Source organism: Pezoporus wallicus, unplaced genomic scaffold (assembly GCF_028554395.1).
Source record: "Pezoporus wallicus isolate ANWC-B61680 ecotype Strahan unplaced genomic scaffold, APGP_CSIRO_Pwel_v1 scaffold_7850, whole genome shotgun sequence".
NCBI classification, from domain to species: Eukaryota; Metazoa; Chordata; class Aves; order Psittaciformes; family Psittacidae; genus Pezoporus; species Pezoporus wallicus.
This window is the reverse complement of record NW_026639846.1, coordinates 217,042-238,617: the sequence shown is the minus strand read 5'-3', so window position 1 is coordinate 238,617 and position 21,576 is coordinate 217,042. Positions and strand designations below refer to the sequence as shown.

General features: G+C 51.5%; 2 protein-coding genes across 2 annotated transcripts; one reads left to right on the top strand and one right to left on the bottom strand.

Moving 5' to 3' along the window:
- Positions 1-2,493: 2,493 nt before the first annotated feature.
- On the bottom strand, positions 2,494-8,944 carry CCDC43 (coiled-coil domain containing 43). The gene is made up of 5 exons (XM_057416643.1): positions 8,748-8,944; positions 7,388-7,475; positions 5,387-5,522; positions 4,713-4,771; positions 2,494-3,870 (listed from the first exon to the last, which is right to left on the bottom strand). The coding sequence occupies exons 1-5, from the start codon at positions 8,931-8,933 to the stop codon at positions 3,683-3,685; spliced, it is 657 nt and encodes a 218-aa protein (XP_057272626.1). The 5' UTR covers positions 8,934-8,944; the 3' UTR covers positions 2,494-3,682.
- A 139-nt stretch (positions 8,945-9,083) lies between these two features.
- DBF4B (DBF4 zinc finger B) lies at positions 9,084-20,018 on the top strand. The gene is made up of 11 exons (XM_057416626.1): positions 9,084-9,204; positions 10,192-10,383; positions 11,502-11,552; positions 12,162-12,231; positions 13,231-13,301; positions 13,874-13,910; positions 15,884-15,926; positions 16,776-16,892; positions 17,119-17,245; positions 17,901-18,010; positions 18,579-20,018. Exons 1-11 carry the CDS (start codon positions 9,094-9,096, stop codon positions 19,930-19,932), a joined length of 2,283 nt encoding a protein of 760 aa, XP_057272609.1. The 5' UTR covers positions 9,084-9,093; the 3' UTR covers positions 19,933-20,018.
- Positions 20,019-21,576: the final 1,558 nt, after the last annotated feature.

Below are 21,576 nucleotides of genomic sequence, written 5' to 3'. Positions count from 1 at the left end.
TAATTATTTGTAAAGTTTTGAACTAATATTCCTATTTAAAGCTGTATCTTGACAAGAAGTTGAATTTGCATTAAGGGCTCTCGGGTTCTACTTCAAACTGTTCACATGGCAGCGTCAGAATATTGTAAAGCCAAACTGGTGAATGTTAACTTAAAAACTAATCAGATTTCTTAATTAACAGCCAGGGCATTATTTAACTTCTGCAGGTGACCCCTGGTGTACAATACTTCTGATAACTTCTTTTAGTTTTGCTTTAGGAAATAGGTTTTAAAATAATGATTCTTAAAGACTGTAGTCTAACAGGGCGTCTGGTCAGTGTCAGATGAGATTGTGATGTAAAAATGGTTTCCTTATCGAACTAAAACCTGGAAACAGGAGGACAAAAATGCAAAGAATACCCAATATTCATGTAAAATTAAATATTTAAAATAGAAATATTTATGAATTTGAGATTTTAGATCTAAGTTGGTGAAAGGAGATGCACCGGATTCTACTAAATTACTGGTATGACAAAATTGCTGTTGTGAAACCATGCAATTTAGTAAATGTGTTCAAAATCATTTGGGCATGCTCTCGGGGAATAAACAAAAGAAACCTCCGTTTTAAAGTATTTAAACCTAATCAAAAGACAACATGCACACAGGATTATCCTTTTAAAAGCTGTGCAGCAGCTGAAAAATAATGAGCACTGTTTTTAATACCTTCACTTGAAAATTGGAAGAGGCATCACAACATTCTGAGACGTAGGTTTTCCCAAAGTTACTCTTTTCACTAGTTTGGTTTGAAATTGGATTGTTATATTTTAGACTTCTTATCTGACCTCTGTGTTTTTGACAGCTCTGAGTACTTGTTTATCTGTGTATCTTAACCTGTACAGAGCACAAGTAACTTATTCACCACTACAAAATGCTGGTATTATGTGGCTCAGGAGATACATGGGGTTTTAACACTTGTAGCATCGCACTTATAATGTGTGGATTAAATTTGTTCAGCTGTCCTTGCCTGGATACCCTGCTATTTTACATGTCTCTGTTCTTCTTACTTCTGGAAATCCTGATACGCAAAAAGGTGCGACTGCACCACATAAATTGTCACAGGATGATGGGAGAAAGAAATCAACTGGAGATGCAGCAGGAACCAGAGTCACTTTTGATCACCAAATGACCAAAAGCACTGCCAGAGCAAGCAGCTTATCGGGGCCGGAGAGCAAAGCCCACCTTCCTGCCACACATCACTGCATGAAGCTTGGTTTGGTTCACCCTAGGATATGTTGATGTTAAAAGCAGCACTGCACTGACTTCAGTCTGTCTGGTAAGAAATAAATTAGCTTTGGTTGAAGAGCATTTGTTCTGTGATTGTCTTCACAGCCTCAGCTCCTAGAACTTGAGCCATTAATAGGGACTGTAATTTTCAGTTAATTACTGAAGTGCGTCCAGAGGTATACAGCAATAGTGATACTGAAATTATTCTGGGGTAGAGAGAAGTGACTGTAACATAGGACAAACCAGGGGGGAATTGTATCAGTGCAGGGAAGCCAAAGTGGTGGATTTTCCCTGCAAGTATCTCACTAGTTACAAGCTCTGTATTGCCAGAGGAACCTGATGCAATGATTTCAGTGTCTGCACTAGAAATCCGAGGAGCCTGTCTGGGGCATTCCTGCTCTATGCATTTCTTGGTATTGATGCCAATACACACTCCTGAACGTCCTGAGCATCAGTCAAGCATCAGCCTTCAGCTCTCTTGAGGCACTGAGTCAGCAGTGAAAACCATGGGCTCTAGCAGCTCCATGGCAGAGCTGCTGCCTGCAGCTGAGACCCTTCAGGGGCAGCCAGTTCACGTGCTTTGGTGTTTGCACAAGACTGCAGCACTCTCCTCAGTTTCCAGCAGCAGAAGCTTGTGGAGCTGTGTAGTGGGTGCTGCTGCACGGTTGTGGTGCTCTTGCTCTGCCCAAGGCTGTGGGCTGGGCACTGTGGGGCTGGGCCTTCCCTTGTTGCTCTTTCCCTGTCCCTAGAAGGGCTTTTCTGACCAGTGGCATGCAATCTTAGGGAGCCAGACACAACAAACCACTGCCAACCTGCACTTGTCTGTGGGTGCAGGGTGAAAGGGGGACCAGAGGGGAATCTGCTTGTTTGAAAGAGCTGCCACAGCATGCTTGTGACTGCACCCTTCCCGGATCTGTACAGACCTTATCACTTGTACACCTTTTGACATGCATGACACAGCTGTTCGTTCTTGTTTGGCTCCTGAGCTCTGCAGTGGGTCGAGGGCGGCAGTTCTTGTTATGAGGGGGTGAAGGCAGCTCTTTCTTCTGAAGGTTTACAACCGGAGGGCTCCAGCTTTGGAAATGGTGTGACTCCAGGAGAAGCAGCACTGGGGCAGCCCTCAGAAACACTGCTGCTGGGTGAGGGACAGTGAGGACACAGGACAGGCCAGATGGGAGCCCCAAACCACACAACCACCAACCGTGACTTTCATTCTAACAGAGGAACCCAGTTCTTGGCCAACCAGTTTTATTATTCAAGTCCAAAGATAAAGCAGTTAGATACACTTGCAGCAGCGAGTTAAACAGGAGGCACGGCCACTGAGGCAGACTGGTGCTGAAAGCAGGCGATGGGGCTAGCAACTGCCAGGAGCACATGGCACCCAGAGAAGGAAGCTCTGGGCATGCCAGTTCCTCCCGCACCCCGAGAACACTGCAGCTCTTTCACACTCAGTTACAGCAGTTAGTGTTCTCCTCTCCAGAGGTGGATGACACCAGCACAGAAAAGGCTGGAAACAGCAGGTACCAAGCCCTTTGGGGCAAGAGCAGTGTTCAGCCCTGGCAGTAACTGTGCCTGGCAAAAGCCACCAGCCTGTAAACCCAGTGCATCCAACTCACAGCCACTCAGCACTGCGTCACGCTCAACCACTCACCCTGGCAATGGCCGGAGCAGTGGCAGGGAGCACCATTTTCCAGCTACTGGCATCAAGTCTGAAGTAGCAGAAGGAACTGACCAATTTGCTACCACTGCACCAAAGCCTTTACCTGACCAAAAACCTGTGGGTGATGCCATCCCATAGCTGCAACTTGCCTGAATTTCACCTCATTCCCTTTCTTTCGCTGCAGAACAGCACTTGCCCTCACCGAGGTGAGCTCCAACCCTGCTCTCTCAGCACAGGCACAGTGTGACCTAGTGCTGTTCTTGGCAGCAGAAATACATGTATTTGCAAATACGTTTTTCAAGGCTACTGTAAATAAACTCACATTTGCCTTGTAGCAGCAGATCCTTGATTACACATCAGAAAGAGGCTCTGCTCTGTTTTCAAATCCTAACTGTTGCTGCAAACCAAGGCTGGCAGGAGGACGCAGTTTGGAAGCCCTCTCCTACATTGTGTTTTGCTTTGCTTGAAGTGGTAACAAGGACAAATCAATTTAAAACCACAGACATCATCACTTCACCGTTCTTTGGTACAGACACTGGCCACAAGAACTGACTGGGTCACTGACACCACAGGCACATGGCACACTTCGAGTTTAGGAGGTGCTTGAAATTTCTCTTCTGCTAACTAAAACAAAGAAAAAAAACCCCAAACGCTTCCAAAGAGCCACTCGCCAGCACGTGTCCAGAATTTCTGCTTTTTAAACACACACCATATTCATAAGTATTCTTATCCCCTCGAGAGTCCGACTGCAGAACTGCAGCTACCGCTTTCGCTCGCCTTTCTGTGTCCTTTTCTTCTCCTTTTCCTTCCGCTCCTGCTTGGCCAGCTTGTCCTTCTCTCGCTGGACTTTATCTTGCTCTTTTTTCTTCTGGAACTCATCCCGCAGCAGCTCCCGTTCCAGCTTCCTGGCATTCACCACATCCTCCACGTTGGTGTTTCGGAACAGCGCTGGGGGCGTGTTAAGGGCAGACAAGGCTCTGGCTGAAGCCATGCAGCTTCCGCTCTGCAGCCCTATTTTTGGGGCTTTAAACTAGACAAAGCTTTAGCACATGAGGTGGTTTATTCTACCTCCCCCCTTCACCTTCTGGCTCCCTCTTCTGCTTCCTCACCAAGCAGGCAAGGAATTTCAGAATGAGGAACAGAGAAGGAAAAAGGAATCTGCTTGTTTTTCATAGAATCCCAGGCTGGTTTGGGTTGGAAGGGAGCTTAGAGGTCATCCAGCTCCAACCCCCTGCCACAGGCAGGGTCACCCTCCACTAGAGCAGCTTGCTCCAAACCCCATCCAACCTATTCTTCTTTTCCAAATAGGAAAGTCATGCAGAGTCAATGCACACTGCCTAGGAAAGGATTTGTTAGTAGAAAAATCAAGTCACTACAGATTCTTAAAACCGGTATGTAGTTTTGTTTCTGATGCACTTCTAGTAATTCCCAATGTGACTTCCCTCTCTGGACATCAGCTAACATTAAGCTCATGTTCATAGGAGAATTATTCTTACTCATAAGCATGTTCTGTGAAGCTGCAAAGAGGGCAGAAGAGGGAAGGCAGGGACAGAGGAGAGAAAGAGACTGACAGGGCCAGTCTTGGCTGTGCAGAGGGCACACGTGAAACTCTAACTCTCATTATGAGCAAGGTCAGGCTACATGAGAAGAAAAATAATCACCAGACTTAGAAGGTGGCCCTAAAGCAATGGGGAGAATCAATAGGGATAAGGAAAGATGGGAAATGGGAACTCACCATGCAAGCTGCCTTCCTTCCATAAAGCCTGGGTCACCCAGAATTCAAAGGATACATTTTTCTGACCCCAGGTTTACTGCTGTCGCAGTCGATCCGTCCTGTTCATCCTCACCAGTGAGATGATTAAGGAAATATGGACATCAGTAATGACCTTGTGCCTCTGGACAGTCACACTTGACTCCAAACATGCCAAATAACCCTTCTGTCAAGTCACAAGGAAGCAGCTGAACACTCACAGACACAGACCCCACATGTTCAGCTCCCTCCTGCTGCTCAAGCACCAGGTACCATTCCTTCCCGTTTCCTATTCAACTTCGCTCTGTAAGGAAGAACTTGTTCTTCAGCATTACAAGTGAACTTTAAACTCTCCCACTTTATACCACTCTAAAAAGGATTTTTTCAGCAGATTTCTCATTACAAAGCAATAGATTAATTCAATTCATTAACTACCATGTACAGAGTTACCAGGAGGCGATTCCCCCCTCTTCTGCAACATACCTGGACTGGAGGAACCTTACCCAGACAAGCATCCTCAAAGGAGCATCTGCTCACAGCACTCCACAAACAAGGAGCTTCCTTGCTTTTCTCCATGGAAGTTATTTTATCATGGAGAAGGAAGATTGAAAAGTTTCCCCAATTTTCCCAATAAAGACTGTTTTCCTTTAGGAAATCTCTAATAACCATTATCCTTCAACGCACCGAGTCTCAGCTGGGTCAGGAAAAGGATATTCCTCCTCATCTGTCACATTGGCATACTGGGCCAGGAGAGCAGCTTTCCTTTGCTTCTCCTCCTGGGAGACCTCTTTGGGCTTCACCACAATCTTGGCCTGCTTCTCCATCATGCTGGCGATGGCTTGGATCTCATCTGGCAAGGAGTCAGAGCATCAGACACGGCACGATGTGCCACGTGCGCACATAGCTACCTTCTACCACTGAAGTGTTCAGCTTGTTAATAGCTTCTCCTCAGGATTCTGTTATTCTAAGTAGATATTGACTCCATTGGGGATTTATCCTTTCATGGAACCACAGTGAAATAATTAAATCCTTGCACTTCTAACAAGGTAGACACACACTGCTGCCTTCTTCCTGCGACAAGTAAAAAACCAGCCCTGCAGGTAACCGACAGTATAAGCAGGAGGAGTCCAGCAGGAGCTCTAGCAATTCCAATCACTTGTCCCCAAAAGAGGGCTTTATTGAATGCACAGAACGGTGTAACTTGTCCCTGTCCCCAGGCAAAAGGCAAGGTCAGGCCAAGGACAGACTGCTGCATGTGTGGTTCAGCTGCCTTGTCTATACAGAGGAGTTGAGCGAGACTGGTGAAACACTGAGGTTTAGACAAGTGCTATAGAAACACAGGCCTCATGAAGCTGGTGAAGGACCTGGAGTGTGATGGGGAGCGGCTGAGGGACCTGGGGGGTTTAGGCTGGAGAAGGCTCAGGGGGGACCTGATCGCTGCCTACAAGTGCCTGACAGGAGGATGGAGCCAGGAGGGGCTGGGCTCTGCTCCCAAGGAACAAGGGATGGGACAAGAGGAAACAGGCTCAAGCTGCACCAGGGCAGGTTTAGATGGAGCTGAGGAACAATTCCCTCCCCAAAGGGTGCTCAGGCATTGGAACAGGTTGCCCAGGGCAGGGCTGCAGTCACCATCCCTGGAAGAGTTCACAGCATGTACATGAGGCCCTCAGTGCCACGGGTTAGTGGTGGCCTTGGCAGTGCTGGGGAACAACTGGACTTGATGATCTTAAAGGTCTTTTCCAGCCTGTTAGATTCTGGGATTCCATGATAAGGGCTCACTGGGAGCACTCCTCTAGAAGGACATCAGTCAGTGACAATATTCTGCTTGCAACCAGAACCAACCAAAAAATGCAAAGCAAACAAAAAGCAGGATTTAGCCAGAAGGGATGCGACACGGTCACAGGCTACGGGCAGTTGGAGGATTACTAACTGATCCATGCAGCGTGCTTAAATCAGCTAAATCTTGCCAGCATATGAGTTTATTGTACTCCAGAGCTCTGCCCACTGACCAGAACAAGCCTCCCATGATGACCTTCCTTCACTCCTGAGCCGACAGCTGAAGTCAAAAGATGGATTCAGAGAGGGCACAAAGAAACAGTGGGGCTATAGATGTGACTGGGAGAGGAGCAGCATTAGTACAGCAACAGCAGCCTCACAGAGCATCCCCCACAAGCATTTATGGGGGATTTAGAAGATTGTGAAAGAGGAGATGTCCTGATGTGTACTGGGGTGAGCAGCAGCAGAGGGGACAGCCCAGCTCTCCATGGGTGCATGTGGATAAAGCCACTGGCTCTCCAAACTGCCACAGACTGAAGCAGCCCAGGCTTTATACACCATCACAACTGCAGCTCCCAGCAGAGTGCAGTGAGCACTGACCAGAGGGAAAGCCCTGGCTGTTTTATGAAGGGAAACTGAAAAAGTTCTACGGGAATTAAAAAAAAAAACAAAAAAACGAAAACGCAACAAGGAGCTTTTCATGTGCAGGATTCTGAACTCAAAGAGCAGCAGGATGCCAGAGACAGCCACAAGTGAAACTACTCATTTCCCAGTTCAAGTCAAAACAGTAAATAAGCAGTAATGACAATGAGAAGCAAAGCACACACGGTAGCAGCAGTGGTTTTAACTCCTGGCAGGACGAGCACACAGTTCTCATCTTGGCAAGGCCCTGCAAAGCACTCACACCACGAGGAAGGGCACACTGAGCAGCGATACTACCTGCTTTTTTCTCTGTGGCATCAACAACCTGAGATTCAGACCACTTCTCCACCACTTCCCTGCAAGCATCGTGTAAGAGATCTTCTTCCTAGGGAGGGAAAAGAGACTTCTCAGGCTTGGAACAAAGCTTTAAACAAGCATGAGCCAGGTATGAAAAGTACCGGCTGCAAAGAACCTGAACGCCCTGCAGTAAGCTCAAATCACAGCTTTTCACATACCATCTCCTTGTTAAATGCAGACACAGGGCTTGGGTTAACCTGGGACGACACAAGTAATGCCATGCACTTACTTATTTTAAACAGCTCAGGACTAGAGAGCACCCTGACATGGTACACACACCCCCAGTGAGCTCCTTGTCCCATGATACAGCTCTAACAACACCCATTGGTTTCCTAGCACTGGCTCTCAAGGTGTAACAGCCCCACAGACACCAAGGAAAGGCCATCAGGGTGTCTCCACTCTAGAAATGCACTGCCCAGCATCGTCCCTCTTCTGAGCAAGGCTGCAGAGAAGCTACTCAAAGGCCACTCCAAACCAATCTCACTAAGGCAAATAAACTGGACTGGATAAAACAGGGGTACAGAGCTGAAACTGCTCTGGTTGTACTGACAGACCATCCCCTCCCACCAGCAGGGACAACCTTGGGCCTGCCCCGAGCACGTTCTAGAGGGGGCAGTGGGTGCCTTCACAGTTGTTCACCACTGAGGAAGACCTGAAAAACCACCTTCAAGTTCCAGGACAAACCATCACCGAGGACACTGCCCATTGAGCAGAGCAAAGCTCACCTGCATGGGGGACAGCAACAACAGAGTTCTCCACAACTGGAGGCCAGACAAGGAGATGAAAGCAGACACAAAAGCCTCCACCTTTTGCTCCAATATGTGCAAGGCCCCAAGCCTACAGCAGTTAAGCACAGCTCAGGGCTGAACACCCACCAGAAGGTGCCCAGGCTGGGGAGGAGATGCTACAAGGACCAATGCGGGGTATTTGAGGCTGTGAGAGGCACAGGAACAGTAGAAGGACCAAGGGCTTGTGATTCCCAACCTTAGGATCTATCTTAAGAAGTCAGCATGCCTTCAACAAAAGCAGATCCTGGATGATGCCTTATCTGCTCGGCTCAGGTACAAGAAACACCTTGAGATAAAGACACTGTGGAAACCTTACAGCTCCCAAAGGAGATGAAGACCGAGGAGAAATCCCCAGGCTTCAAGGGGGCGATGCCCGCCTGTCTCCTCGGTTCTCCGCACCAGACCTCCCCGGGCACGGCGAGGCCGCGGCTGCCCCTCAACTCCTCGAGGGGACCCGGCCCCTCGCTCCGGGGTGAGCGGAACCCCCCGTCCCGTCCCGTCCCGCCGCTCACCAGGCAGGCGGCCAGGACCCCGCGCAGCGCCTCCAGCCGCTCCTCGTCGCTCTCCTCCTCTCGGAGCAGCCCCTGGATGTAGGCACCGTACACGGCCCGGTCGAGGCCCAGCGCCTCCAGCCGCGCCGCCAGCCAGGCCGCGAACCCCCCCGTCGCTGCCGCCTCCTCCCTACCGGGCGCCGCCATCTTGGACCAGCGCCACCACCACCACCGCGCATGCGGGACGGCGGCCGCGCAGGACAAACCTATGGCGTTGCAGCTCCGCGGCGTTATCCCTGTGCGGCCGCCGTTGGGAACGGGGCGGGCCCGAGTTTAAACGGCGGCGGCGGGTCCCGGGCCAGGCACCATGGCGGGTCCCGGGGCGCCCCGGCCCCTCCGCGGGAAGTCCTTCTACCTGGACCTGCCGAGCGGGCGCGCTGCCCGGGAGCTGGCCGTGGCCATCAGGCGCCTCGGCGGGGTGAGGCGGCGGTGGGCCCGGCGGTGGGGTTGGGGTTGGAACGTGGGCTCCCGGCTCCGGTCCCGGCGCGCCCTCGGCCCTCTCTGCACCCCGCTGGCTCCTCCTGGGCCCGGCTCCTGACTCCCCCGGGTGGTCTGGTCCTGAGGGGCGGGGGAGCTGCCTGGGCCATGGTTCAGACGGGGGTAACGGGGTGCCTGGCAGAGGGAGCACCTTCTGATAGATGCCAGCGGTGTGCCTGACCGTGGGGCAGCAGCCAGGCGTTGGTAACCGGTTGTGCAGCGATGGGGGTGCTTTCCAGTAGGTGCTAACTGGTCGTGTGGCGATGGGAGCACCGTCCAGGCAGTGGTTACGGCCTCGTGGGCTGTGGGACACAAGCTGGGAGCTGGCTGTGTGCTGTGGGAGCATCTCCCAATAGGTGCTAACCGGGGTCCTGTGGCATGGGGCTGCAGTGGGGTCAGTGCATTGTGAGTATCCCAAGCCTTGTGTTTCCACATCTTCCTCCAGCTTTTGGCTCCTGTGCAAAGGCTTCTCTGTGTTTCGGCTTCCTCATTCCCTATCGCCCTGTTCTATGTGGAGCTGCTTGTCTCAGCAATTCCCTTCCTACCGTGTCCTGCTCTCCTGAGAAGAGAATGGCTAATGGCAGTGGATGTGCTCCTGAGAACAGAGCTCTGCCCGCTCGTGTGTGATGTCAGGGCCTTTTCCTCAGCTTTTCCTCTGAAACCATTGCTTGAGGAGCAGAGAGTGGGGGACGGGCTCAATCGGAAGGTTCTGCTGATGGTTTGCACATGTGCTCTCTGAGGGTCTCCTCTCCTTCTGGGAGACGGCATCAAAGAATGGGAAAAGCAGCTCCTTATAGAGATGGGTACTTTCAGCAGCCCATGAGCAGTGTGTGGGGTTAAGCTAAAGGGGACAGCTCTTGTTTAGCAGGTCTCTTGCAGCTTGGAGTTGGACAGTCTCAGAGCTGCTCTGTTCTGTCTCTTGCTGCAGGTGACCGAAAGCTTCCTTAGCAAAGAAGTCAGCTACGTGGTTTCCAGCAACAAAGAAGCCAAACGAGGCAGAGCCAGAACTCGGCCTGAGAAGCCCAGCAACGAAGCTTCAGAAGATGCAAAAGCCACGGGCCCAGTGCCTTCTTCCTCCAAAGGGAACCATCCCAGACCTCACCAGAAGCCCTCAGACACTGTAAGACCTATAAGTGTCTATAAAGTGTATAGAAGTGTCTATGAAGGTTTAGGCAACGTCAGAGTTTAGCGCAAGAGATGGAAGGGGTAGAACCTGAGACCAGTGTTGGAATATAAAGTTGTTCCTGCTCTGAGCAACTGTGTTGGGTCTTTAGTTTGGGTTGTGGTTTTTTTTCTCCCCCTGGTCTGATGATTCGTATTCGTACCCATGTTCCTTGTATCTGCACATCGTTGTCAGCTCAAATGTGCACATCACAGCTGTGAGCTAGTAAACAAGGGTATCTGCTCAAATGGCAGAGGAAATAGAGGGCTTGGCTGCCTTCCCACCAGCATATGCAATCATCCTGATGCAGACGTGTGTCTGGAAAAGCCAGGAACATGTAGACAAGCTAAAACTGTCGCAGGGTCTGGTGCATGCTCACAGACACAGGTAGGACAAGGCTGTTGTAACCTGGGAGGTCTGCAACAGGGGATTTCTCCTGGGTCCTGTTCTGGGCTTTCTGGTTGTTAGTGCTTGTGGCCAAAGCTCAAACGTCCTGTGCTGACCACTGGTATCTGCTGCAAGCTGTGACTGTGAGGAGAGCCTGCTACCCCAGTCTAGGTCGTGGGCATCTGTCAGCTGGACCTGGACCACGTGCAGGTGGGAAGCCTGAGCTGATGTTGGCTTTCACTCCCTCAAAGTGTTTGTTCCCTTGTCCTTGCTCACAGCACAACCCACTTGTCTTACAAAGAACTTAACCTGCATGCTGAAATCATTGGCTTGTAAATAAGACTTGGTTCCCAGGAAGGGCTAGCAAGGCTGCTCCTAACCCCTGCCAGCACACTAGGATGTGGCTGGCATTCCAGGCTAAGCTGCTGCTTCCTCTTGGCTGGCTCTGGAGTACTCACTGCTGTTCAGTCAATGGCTGTTTGGTGTAGACCTAAGAGGTGCCTCTGCTGTTTGTGCTCCCTGGAAATGCTGAGTCCTGCTGCCTTTGAGATAAAGTCTTGGCCAGACTCTCCTTAGCAGAGGGCAGGTATCACTAGAAATCATTCCTGCTGGACAGCCGCACTGCCCTCGGCTTACTGCTGCCTGGTAGCTCTTTGCTTTAACACAGTACTTGGCTTCTTTCCCTGTAGGTCCTGATCAGCAGGGGAAAGGAACTGCTGCAGAAGGCCATGAAGAATCAGGTGAGCTGTGTGTGGATGGGCTTTAGCTGAGTAGGTTCAAAGTGCTGCTGAGCAGTGCAGAACCAGTGCCAGCCACTTCTCCAGAGCCCCTGCCCTATTGAAGGGAGCAGATTCTGGGGCTGGTAGAGGTACAAAGCAGTTCCTTGTGGCCTGCAGAATATTGTGCAGTGCTCCTGGTTGCTGTTCTCCACAGAGCCATGTCTTCCGTCCATGTTAGTACTTCTAAAGCCTGTCCCAGTGATCTGGGTGCTCCATACAAGAGAATGGTTAATACAAGACCCATTATCTGATGACTTTTTAGCCTAGAAAGAGCTAAAGCCATATAGCTGGGGCAAAAGGCTCCCTGAGGTCCTTTCACTGAAATCATGAATCTTGGTGCTCACTTGGAAGCTCATGTTATAGCAGGGATTAAAAATTTGACTTAGGTGCTACTATTAATTTGGGATAGATAAAGCATGAGTTTGAACCTTTTCTGCTGATTTTTAATAACAGCTACACAATGGTCTGTCAATTGGGCAACAGGAAAATCTCTAAAGTAGATTTAGAGCTGCTTGTGCTCCCACAGGCATCTCTGCTTTGAACTGTACCTTGCCAAACCTCTCTGTACAGGACACCTGCAGTGGCAGCAGTATCCTCGCCAGCGCTCGCCTGTGGAGAGTCCAGATCCTGCACGTGGATGGTATCCTTCTCTGCAGGCTGAAATTAGCTGCTGGTATAATGAGTGATTTTGGAGGCAGGTGGAGCAGAAGTGATGTAGGGAGTGTGGTACAGAAGGAATTGCAAGCAATATCTGGTACGTGACTGATGCCATCCTGACCATGGCGGCCTAGGTCTGCCCTCCAAAAACCAAATGAACTTACGTGTATAGAGCATGCTCATGGTCTAGTGGAAGGTGTCCCAGCCCATGGCAGTGCATTGATCTTAAGGTCCTTTCCAACCCAAGCCATTCTATGATTCATTCTATGCTACCATCACGTTTACAATAGCCAATGCTGTAATATACTGAAGCTGTAGTATTAGAAAATGTTAATGGCTTGGTCAGTGCATTAATTTGTTCCAAAAAGACCACTGTTACTAATTGACCTGGAAGTACAGATCATGCTAATGGCAGGATTTGGTCATTTTTAATTAGGAAGTGCTAATGTTCCTGGTTCTGTGCTAGAAGGCACTTCCCATCTCGGTGATGAATGGGGAGGGGGTGATGGGAAAGACAGATGGTAAAACTCTGATTCTAATAATAGGCCTAGAGTAAAAGGTTCCTGAGTGTCTAATGACAGTGACATACTGCTGTGGCTGAGCCTGTCTGGGTGTGTGATGGAGGCAGCCACTGCTTGTATATTCCTGAGCAGCCAGCTCTACTGAACCACAGTGGTGCTGCAAATGTCAGGGTCTGATCTGTGTGCTGCACAACTCCTAACAGTGCCTCAAGTCCACAGGGGCTTAAAGCCAGCCTCCAGCTCTGCTAAAGAGCAAACCAGGATGCCATCCCTGAGAGCACTCCTCTTTGGCTGCTCCTTGGGCAGATGAACCATGTGGTGGTGATGCTGCCAGGTGATGACTGGTTCAGGAGCTGTGTGCTTTTGTCTGGTGTGGATCAGGAGTTAAACTTGGGCTGCAGACAGAAGGGGAACAAGCTTCTCTGGTTGAGCTATGGTTCTTTGACATCTCACCTGCACAGATATGTTGTCATACACTCAACAGCTGCTGCGTGTGGTCTCCGAGGCAAGGAAGCAGTGCCAGAAGACAGAGGTAACTGACAACTCCAGCCAGTTTGAGGTACTCTGGATCCCTTGGTAGCTCTAAGCAATTCTCCTAGCTCCTCTAGTGCTGACAGGCTAGAAAGCAGGGTCATCTCCTAGTTCTTCATCCAACACTAGGCAATCTGATGCTTCTGTTTATTGATGGAGATTGCAAAAGTGGGGGTGAAACCAGATAAGAATGAGGCAGCCATGGGTTATCAACATCATGTGTAGCACAGCAAATGCTCATTTTGACTTATATAAGGGGCTAGGGGTAAAACAAAGCTCATATGTGGCTGGTACACTGGCTTTCTGAAGCTTTCTGAACCACTTTTTAATGTGCTGGAGAGGTCAAGGAGAAGGTAGAGCATTAAGATCAGAGTGGCAGCCTGTGTATTGTATCTAAACTAAATCTAGGTAACTTGGGAGGCAAAATATCAGGGAAAGGCGATACAGTCTCTGATGCAGGGCCTCTGAACTGGTGGGTGAGACTCCTGTAATCGCACTTTGCTGCTCTGGGGTCAGTGGCTGCAGTTCTGCCTGTGCTGGCTCCCATGCTAAATATCTCAATCTCTCCTTCAGGTGAAATGCCTTGCAACCGGATTGAAAACGTGCAAAGGTAGGCATGGAAGTTGTGTTCCAGTTTACACTCGGATGCAGAGCTGCTTGAAGAAGCCTCTCTTGGAATTTGAAAATCCATCTGAAGCTTCAGTAATCCAAAATACGCCAAACTGTTAAGGCAGTTTCTCTTGAATGGGTTTTGCAGCTCCTTCTCTGAGTCTAGCTGCAGCATCCTTATACAGCCGAGGATGTATAAGGATGTGCAAGCCTTTTATTTCAGGGAGTGCTTTTAAAATGCCGTAAACCATTTGCTCCCAGAATCCCAAGACACCTGAGAGCTCTGCTGCTGGCACTCCACATTGAACCCACTGGCTCAAATGATGTTTCAAAGAATAATGCATCCTACAGAGGAGAGCATGTTCCTCGCATCCCACTCACTTCTGTTAGGCTGAAACATACTGCTGAGACACCAGTCTAGGGATAACACTTCCAAAGGAGGAGGGAAAGGGGGGAAAAACAGGTTCTCATCTGCAATTAGACAAGAGAGCCAGTTGTGGTTCTGAGGTTGGCACCAGTAGGGTAAGTTACTTGGTGACTTGTTTGACTTCACTCATTAGAGAGTGAACAGTCAGTAATAGAGCAGACTCCAACCAGGATTGTGTTTGTCACACTTGGAAGATTATTTTCCAGGTTAGGAAGGGGAAAGGTGGTAAAAAAAGGCTTGAAGAGCTGTTGGATGAAGGCAGATTGTCTGTGGCACACTCCAAACCCCATGTGGGGACTTGTGGTGACAGCTGAGCTGTTTGTCACCGTTCAGCACTCTGCCATGAGCTCAGGACCCTCACACCACTCTGAGTTGCATCTAGGGCCCTAAATGGGGCCTTGCTCTCAGAAGTGCTAAGCATTTGGCAGCATTTACATGGAAAAATTGATCCTGCACTTAAATAGCTACTTTAGTGACATAACAGCACATTTGATGCGAGCTCAGGTGGAGGCTCGAGGAACTAAGTGGTGAGGGCAGGGGGACTCAGCCTTTCTGGAGGGTGAGCTTCACATTTCGTTGGAGAAAATAGCACTGAGTGCCAGGCTCACAGGAAAACAAGACACCTCGCCCTTCAGAGGCATAAGGCAGGCACGAGAGGCTTGGTTTCAGGGTCAGGCAGATGCCCTGTGGGAATACCTTGGTGTGTGTTTGGTTCTTAACCAGGTCTGTACTCGGATTTCCAGGCCGAGTGTCATGTTATCACTTTTGAGTTGAACATAACCTGTGAAGGAGAACTGGTAGCTTCTTCTCCCAGCCTGGCCCTGAAAGCCTTTTCCCTGAATGCACTGCTGAGGCTTTCTTCTGCTCCCTTAATATATCTTATGCCTCTCTAGGAAGCATAGCTGCTGTTCACCCTCCTCAGGGACCAAGCAGAGGCCAGATATTGCCCTTTAGCAGTGTTCTCATGCCAGGCTTGGCTATGCAGCATGTTGATTTGTCTCCAGCAGCTCTTACTGCTTTGACTTAACTGCCCTGGCCTGAGCTGTTCTGAACTCCAGGCTGTTGTGTAAATGTAAATAGGGAAGGGTTGATGCAGAGCTCTGGGCTTGTGCAACTGCTGCTGCAGTATGGTTCTCATAAACTCGTGTCTCATGCTTGGTGGCATGTTTTACATTGAGGATGCATGGCAGGTTTTAGAATTCAAGCCAGAGTTAGAGGCTTGGGGTGAGGCCACTCGCTGATAAGACTGGGGAGACATGAAAGATGCAAGGAACTTAGCAGGGTGTTCTTTTAAATTGGAAACAGCCCACAGTTGGGCTGCCTCTGGAGTTTCATCACCCTACTGAGAACTCTAGAGGTGAGGGCTGCTGTAGATTACCTCAAAGGCTGTTTTGGCTGTGCTTTAGCCATCACTTGGCATTCACAATGGCAGAAGTACCGGTGAGCTTGGCTCTGCAGCCCAGTTTTGTTGGGGAATGAATGAATGAATGAATGAATGAGTAGGGAATTTGGCCAGAGCAACTTCTAACCAGCTCGCTTTCTAACAGGAAAATTGAAGCCCCCTTTTCTGAAGGTTGAAGACCAGAGCAGGTAAATGAGGTCTTTCTAAATATCCCACCTTAAAACCTCAGGAGCTCCAGGAGGGAATCCTTTACTGGTTTTATTTGCAGTGAATATTCTTCCAAGCAGGCAGAGCATTGGCTACCTCGAAGACCCTGTTGCGCACTGGGAAGTTGACCCTCTCCTAGAGGGAGGCAAATAGAGTTTAGAGAAACAATCTGGGTGGCTCATGTGTCGGGGGGGGGGAAGGTGTTAAACGAGACTTGACAACAGTTTGCTTCCTTGCTCAGATTCCATTTGTGATCCTCAGCAGGTCACTTAACCTGCTCGAGCTCTCTGAAATGAAGGAGTTTGAAACACGAGGTCGGGGCTGTAACTTGATTACAGCATTCAGCACAAGGGGATCTGATCTATGTGGTGTTCCCAACAACTCTGTAACTCTAACGGTATCCTGACTGCCAATGAATTATTCTGAAGGCAACATTTAAGGCAGCTGCAGTGTCAAATATTAGGTTTTACGTGCTGCATGCAACAAAGCATGAAGAGGGTGATGTGGGTTGAGAACCAAAGCCTTTCCATGCTGCTGTGTAGCTGGAAGCGCTGCCTGCTGCTGATGTGCCTTGGAGGTAAAGGTGGGTTTGTAGGTGAGCAGGCAAGCCCACCCCCTGTCCAAAAGATGCCCCCATCAGTGCTGTTACTGGGGATCAGGTTTAGTACTTCCAGTGAGGAGTGGGAAATCTCTGGAACAGCCAAGTGAAAGTACAGCAATGGGCAGTGTCTCAGCATGCATGGGGCAGCACCTTGAGCCCCTCTGAGGGAGGACAGCTCTAACCAGGCTAGCACTGCCAGGAGTCTGATGTCTTGATCTGCTGGTTTTAGGCAATTCCGGCCCTTCCATCACCAGTTCAAAAGCTTTCCTGACCTGAACTTCCTGGCTCCCAAAAGCTCCAGCCCATTTGAGCCTCTGAGAAGCCTCTCCAGTTCTTGCAGAGCCAGGTATGTTGTAGCTCCTTTTGTGCTAGTTTTTAACCCAGCTCTCCTGGTGACTGCTGCCCTGCTGGTTCCTGGCATCCAGAGACCCACTTGCCTTCTGGATGTGGACAAAAGGAGCCCTGTTCCTGGTGGCTGGAAGCTGTGGCTCGAGCTGTAGCTCAGAGGCAGTATTGGGTGCCTGCTGAGGCTGTCAGTGAGGGCAGGGAAGATCTTTGCTGTTACCTTGCAGGGCTGTGGAAGCCTGTCCAATAGGCAGCAAGGGGGAGAAGAGCCCCCAGTCCACACCAGTCACTGTGCCAAAGAAAAAGAGGGGATTCTGTGAGTGCTGCCAAGAGACCTTTGAGGAGCTACAGAAGGTAAAGGTTCCCCTGGGACCTGGTTCCCCGACAAAGTTAAGGGGCCCACTCAGCAGCTTCATGAATCGTGTCATGCCCATTATCACCATGATCCCTTTTGGAAGGAAGACAGGCTGCTGTATGCACAGCCCTTATGGCTGATCTAGGAGGATCAGCCTTATAGATGAAAGCCATAGTGTATCTGTGCTCTGACTTCCTGCTCTGGGCAAACAATGGGAGTATTGTAGCACGCATGAGGAGGAGAGTCTCAAGGACCATCCCATTGCCTCACCTGTAAGGTGGGAACCCTATTCCATGGCAGTCAGGGGGCATGGGCTGGTTGAAAAGGTGGGAAGAGGGTTTTTTTATCTCCTGGAAGGTAGCTGTGGCTTTCAGAGCCCAGCCTTTGGTGATAGACAGTACGTACTTGGAGCCTGCATTTGCACTAGCTGCTAGGGAAAGCTATAGGCTGCTGTTAGATACAGACACAACCTCCTCATCACCAGGTGTCTATGGGGGAACAGAATACTCCCTGTAAGCAAGCAGGGGTAATAGCATTGCCTGGGTTTCCCAAATTTGCTTCCAAATGGCTCTATCTGGTGGAAAGGCTGCGGGAAGTGGCTGTTACAGCACGTTTCTCTCCTGGGAATGGCTAAGGGTCTCTTCTACCTTCCAGCATCTCCAGAGCCCCCAGCACAAGCGCTTTGCTCTGGACCCCTCGCAGTACACCCCAGTGGACCGTGTCATCGCGCAGCTCAGCTGCAGCTTTGTGGAGCACTCAGCCAAGTAAGTCTGTATGAATCTGGGAACTCTGGAGCTGGAAGGCAGCGTGGTGCAGCTTGGCACGCTCACAGGAACGGGGCCTGAGCCTCCATGCTGCTGTGGAACTGGTCCCGAACTCATGTCCTGTGCCAGGGAATCAGCCACTAGGGAATCAGCCACCAGGGAGAGTGGTTGCTGACTGCAGGGACCAACCTGGCACCTGCCAGGCCGAGTTTGGATGAGCCATGGGAGATACCCTGCGGCTTCAGGGAGCTCCCATGGCCTTCTAGTGCCTTTTAAACTAGCAAGGGCAGCTGAGCCCATTTCTTCTGTCCCTGTGTCAGATGCAAACCCCACTGCTCTGTAGCACTCCTGTGCCCAGCCCCTGGGGTGGTGAGAAGGCTGAGAGCCCCCTTGTGCTGCCCATCTCTGCCAGCAGCAGTGTCACTGCTGAGCCTCACCAGGCTATGATTTCTTAGTGCCTCCTGAGCGAGGGCTTCCAACATGCTGCAATGCAGAAAAAGCCTCCTCTCCCCAGGGGAGGGTGTTCTAGGCCTAGGGAGAGTGAGCATTAACTGATGGTTCTTCTCAGGGTGCTTCGGTCCTGCCTGACAGATGAACGCTTAGTGCCTCAAGCACAAGTTACTGGAGAAATGGAGATGCTGACAGCAGAGCTGGGAAAGGAAAGGGAGCAGCCTGAGCAGGAGCTGTTCATTGATACAGAGCATGATCACAGCCTGAAGACCAAGGGAGGTTCTCCTTGTCTGCCCAGGGACAGGCTCAGTAACCCCAGTGAAGGAGGGGAGTTCAAGACCTGCTCTGTTGGAGCAGGGCTCGCCAGAAGGGTCTGTGCTGCTCATGGCACCCTGGAGGAGGTTGTGCTAGGGGATACAGATTTGGGCTTGGCTTCTGACCTGAGCTGGAGGGCTTGCATAGAGGACCCTCATGTCAGAGAGACAACGGCTTCCTCGTCTGAACCTCATGGACAGCAAGTGCTTGGGCCTGCCAGCCACCTTCCACAAGCACTGCCTGCCTCCAGGAAACGCCAGCTCTGCAGACAGAGCACCCAGGGGGCAAAGAAGCCCAGGCTGGAGCTGTGGGGTGGTAGTGGCCTCTCTCCATGTGAGCAGACAAGCCCAGGGGATGGGGGCACGGGTGGGCAGGGTGCAGGACAGGCGGCTGAGCCAGGCTTGCCTGGTGTAGTGGAGGCTGGCAGCTTGCCCCTAAGCACAGAGCTCTCCAGCAGACCTTGTAGCTCCGTTTGTTTGGACCTGGGCCTGTGCAGGGACCCTGGGGACCCTGCATCACACCTTGAAGCTGCCTCTGGGGGTTTTGATCCCGCAGAGGCTGCTGCAGCCCGCGCTGTTGGTGAGTGTGGCTGGAGCAGGGTGAACGTGAGCTCCAAAGGGGAGCAGCTCCGAGGGGAGAATGAAATCACACCCAGAAATGTGCTCAGCCCTGATGTGGAGAGCACAAGGAGCCAGACCGGCTGCCCCTTGCCTTCTCCAAAACTGCTTGGGGCCAAAGCTGGCTGTTGTTGCTCACTCGGTGTCAGAGCAGCAGAGAAAAGAGCACCGGACCTCCCGGGCCATGGCGAAGAGCAGGGTCCATGCCCTGGCCTCCTTCAGCCTCCTCCATGGAACGCTCCGGCTGAGCATGTCTTCAGCAGCAGTTCTCTGCAGTCAGACTGGGATGTGGCCCTGCTCTCCACGCTAACGGGTGTCCAGGGGGGCAGGATTCACCCTGCGGACCGGGATTTGCTCCAGAGGGCTCATGTCAATGTGAGGGACAGTGGGTATGAGTCTCAGCTCTGCTCAGTCCTGAAGCAGAAGTCAGAGCTTGCCTGGGCAGGCAAAGAGGACAAGAACTGCCGGAACTGCAGCGCTGACACCAAGGGGGGCTCTTTCCCCATATTTGAGACCTGTTTTGGCAGCTGGACCAGCTAAAACCACCTCCTGGCTGGTCTCTGCGCCCTTGGTGGGAGCTGGAAAGTGGCTGGAAAGGGATTTAACAAGGATCAGGAGGTACTGCTGTGAGCCAGAGTGAGGTGGTCTCCAGGCACCACAGACAGCCTGGGCAGCTCTTCAGGTGGGAACTGATGGGTGATGTGATGGTTTCAATGGGCAGCTTCAAGCTGGTCTTCTCGGAAAGTATCTCTTCATCAGGCACATGGTCTTTGCCCTTCCAGATTGAGGGTAGGTCCTGTTCTTCCTCTCATCTGGTCCTTGGAGGTGCAAGCAGAGGACAAGAGGGCCGTGGGGGTGAGATGAGTTCTTGCCGGGCTCTGGGGTGTTGGTGCATGTCTGTAACTGGTACTGAATTCCGTGGGGATTTCTGTTTTTCTACCAGACTTTTAACCTTTGAAATAAAACAGCAGCTGAGCTCTTGCTCTGCTCCATGGGGTCAAACTTACCTGGTGGCCCAAGCACGGCTACCTCAGTGCCCAGCGCCAGAGGCTGGGTGATGCTGGAAAGGACATCTGGGGGACCATGGCCATCAGGTGTGGACCAGCACTGGCTCTGGTCCTGTAGCATCCCCCATCCATGGTGTACCCTGGGCCATGTGCTCAGCAGGCTCGGGGAAGCTCTTGTACCCAGCACAGGGGTGTCTGTGTGTGGAATGGCTCCCAGTAAAGAGCAATGGGGAGAAACTGGAGAGCAGCTGGGAAGAGGCTCTTGACCTCAGAGCAGGGCTGGCTCCTCTTGCCAAGAGGAGGTTTTGGGGTACCTAAAAGCAGCCTAGGACTTGGGCTTTGTCTTTTGTGGGGCTCTGGAGCCTGTGCCTGCTGATGGCTTTGGTCACCAGTGGGGTTGAGCATCACCCTCCCGTGGTGCTGTACCCCCCCCCCCCCCCCATTACTGCAGTAAACAGGAGTTGATTGGGGCTTTTCTTGCCCCCAGATTGTTCTGTTACCCTCAGGTGTGGAACATGGCCTTGCAGCATCCCCTTAAAATGAGGGCAACCCAAGAGGAGGGGTCCTTGTTCTGGTATTTCCTGAGGGTTATGGCTGGGGGCGACCCGACAGCACCTTCTGGGTGACAGCACCCCCCCATGGGTGATGGTCCAGCATTGACCAGCAATGTGTGCCAGCACCCGCAGTTCAGCATCCTGCCCCAGGACCCATGGGTCCCACAGCCAACACTGGCACCAATTGGGGACCCAGGGCCACTGAGGGTCTCCACACCAGCAGGGGGGGGGGCTCGGTACTCGATGGGGGCTTCAGTCCCACTGGGGGGGCTCTGCAAAGGGCTGGGGGTCTTGGTGCTGGCTGGGGACTCAGTTACCAATTGGGGGCCTGGTACCGGGGTGGAAGCTCCAGTTCCTGGAAGGGCTCCAGTGCTGGAGGGGGACCCTGGAGCCGGGTGGGGGCTCCAGTGCCAGGGACCGGTTATAGAGCCATGAACCAGCTGGGGGCTTGGGGAGGGGGGGGCGACGCAAGGTCCTGTGCTGGTGCCTGATGTACGGGAGGGGGGGGTCCAGCACCGACTGGGGGTACCCGGTACCCATGGGGCTGTGCTGCACCGGGGGGGTCGGGTACCGGCTGCTGCGCTCCAGTCCCGGCGGGGGGCTGGATGCTGGGGGCACCCACA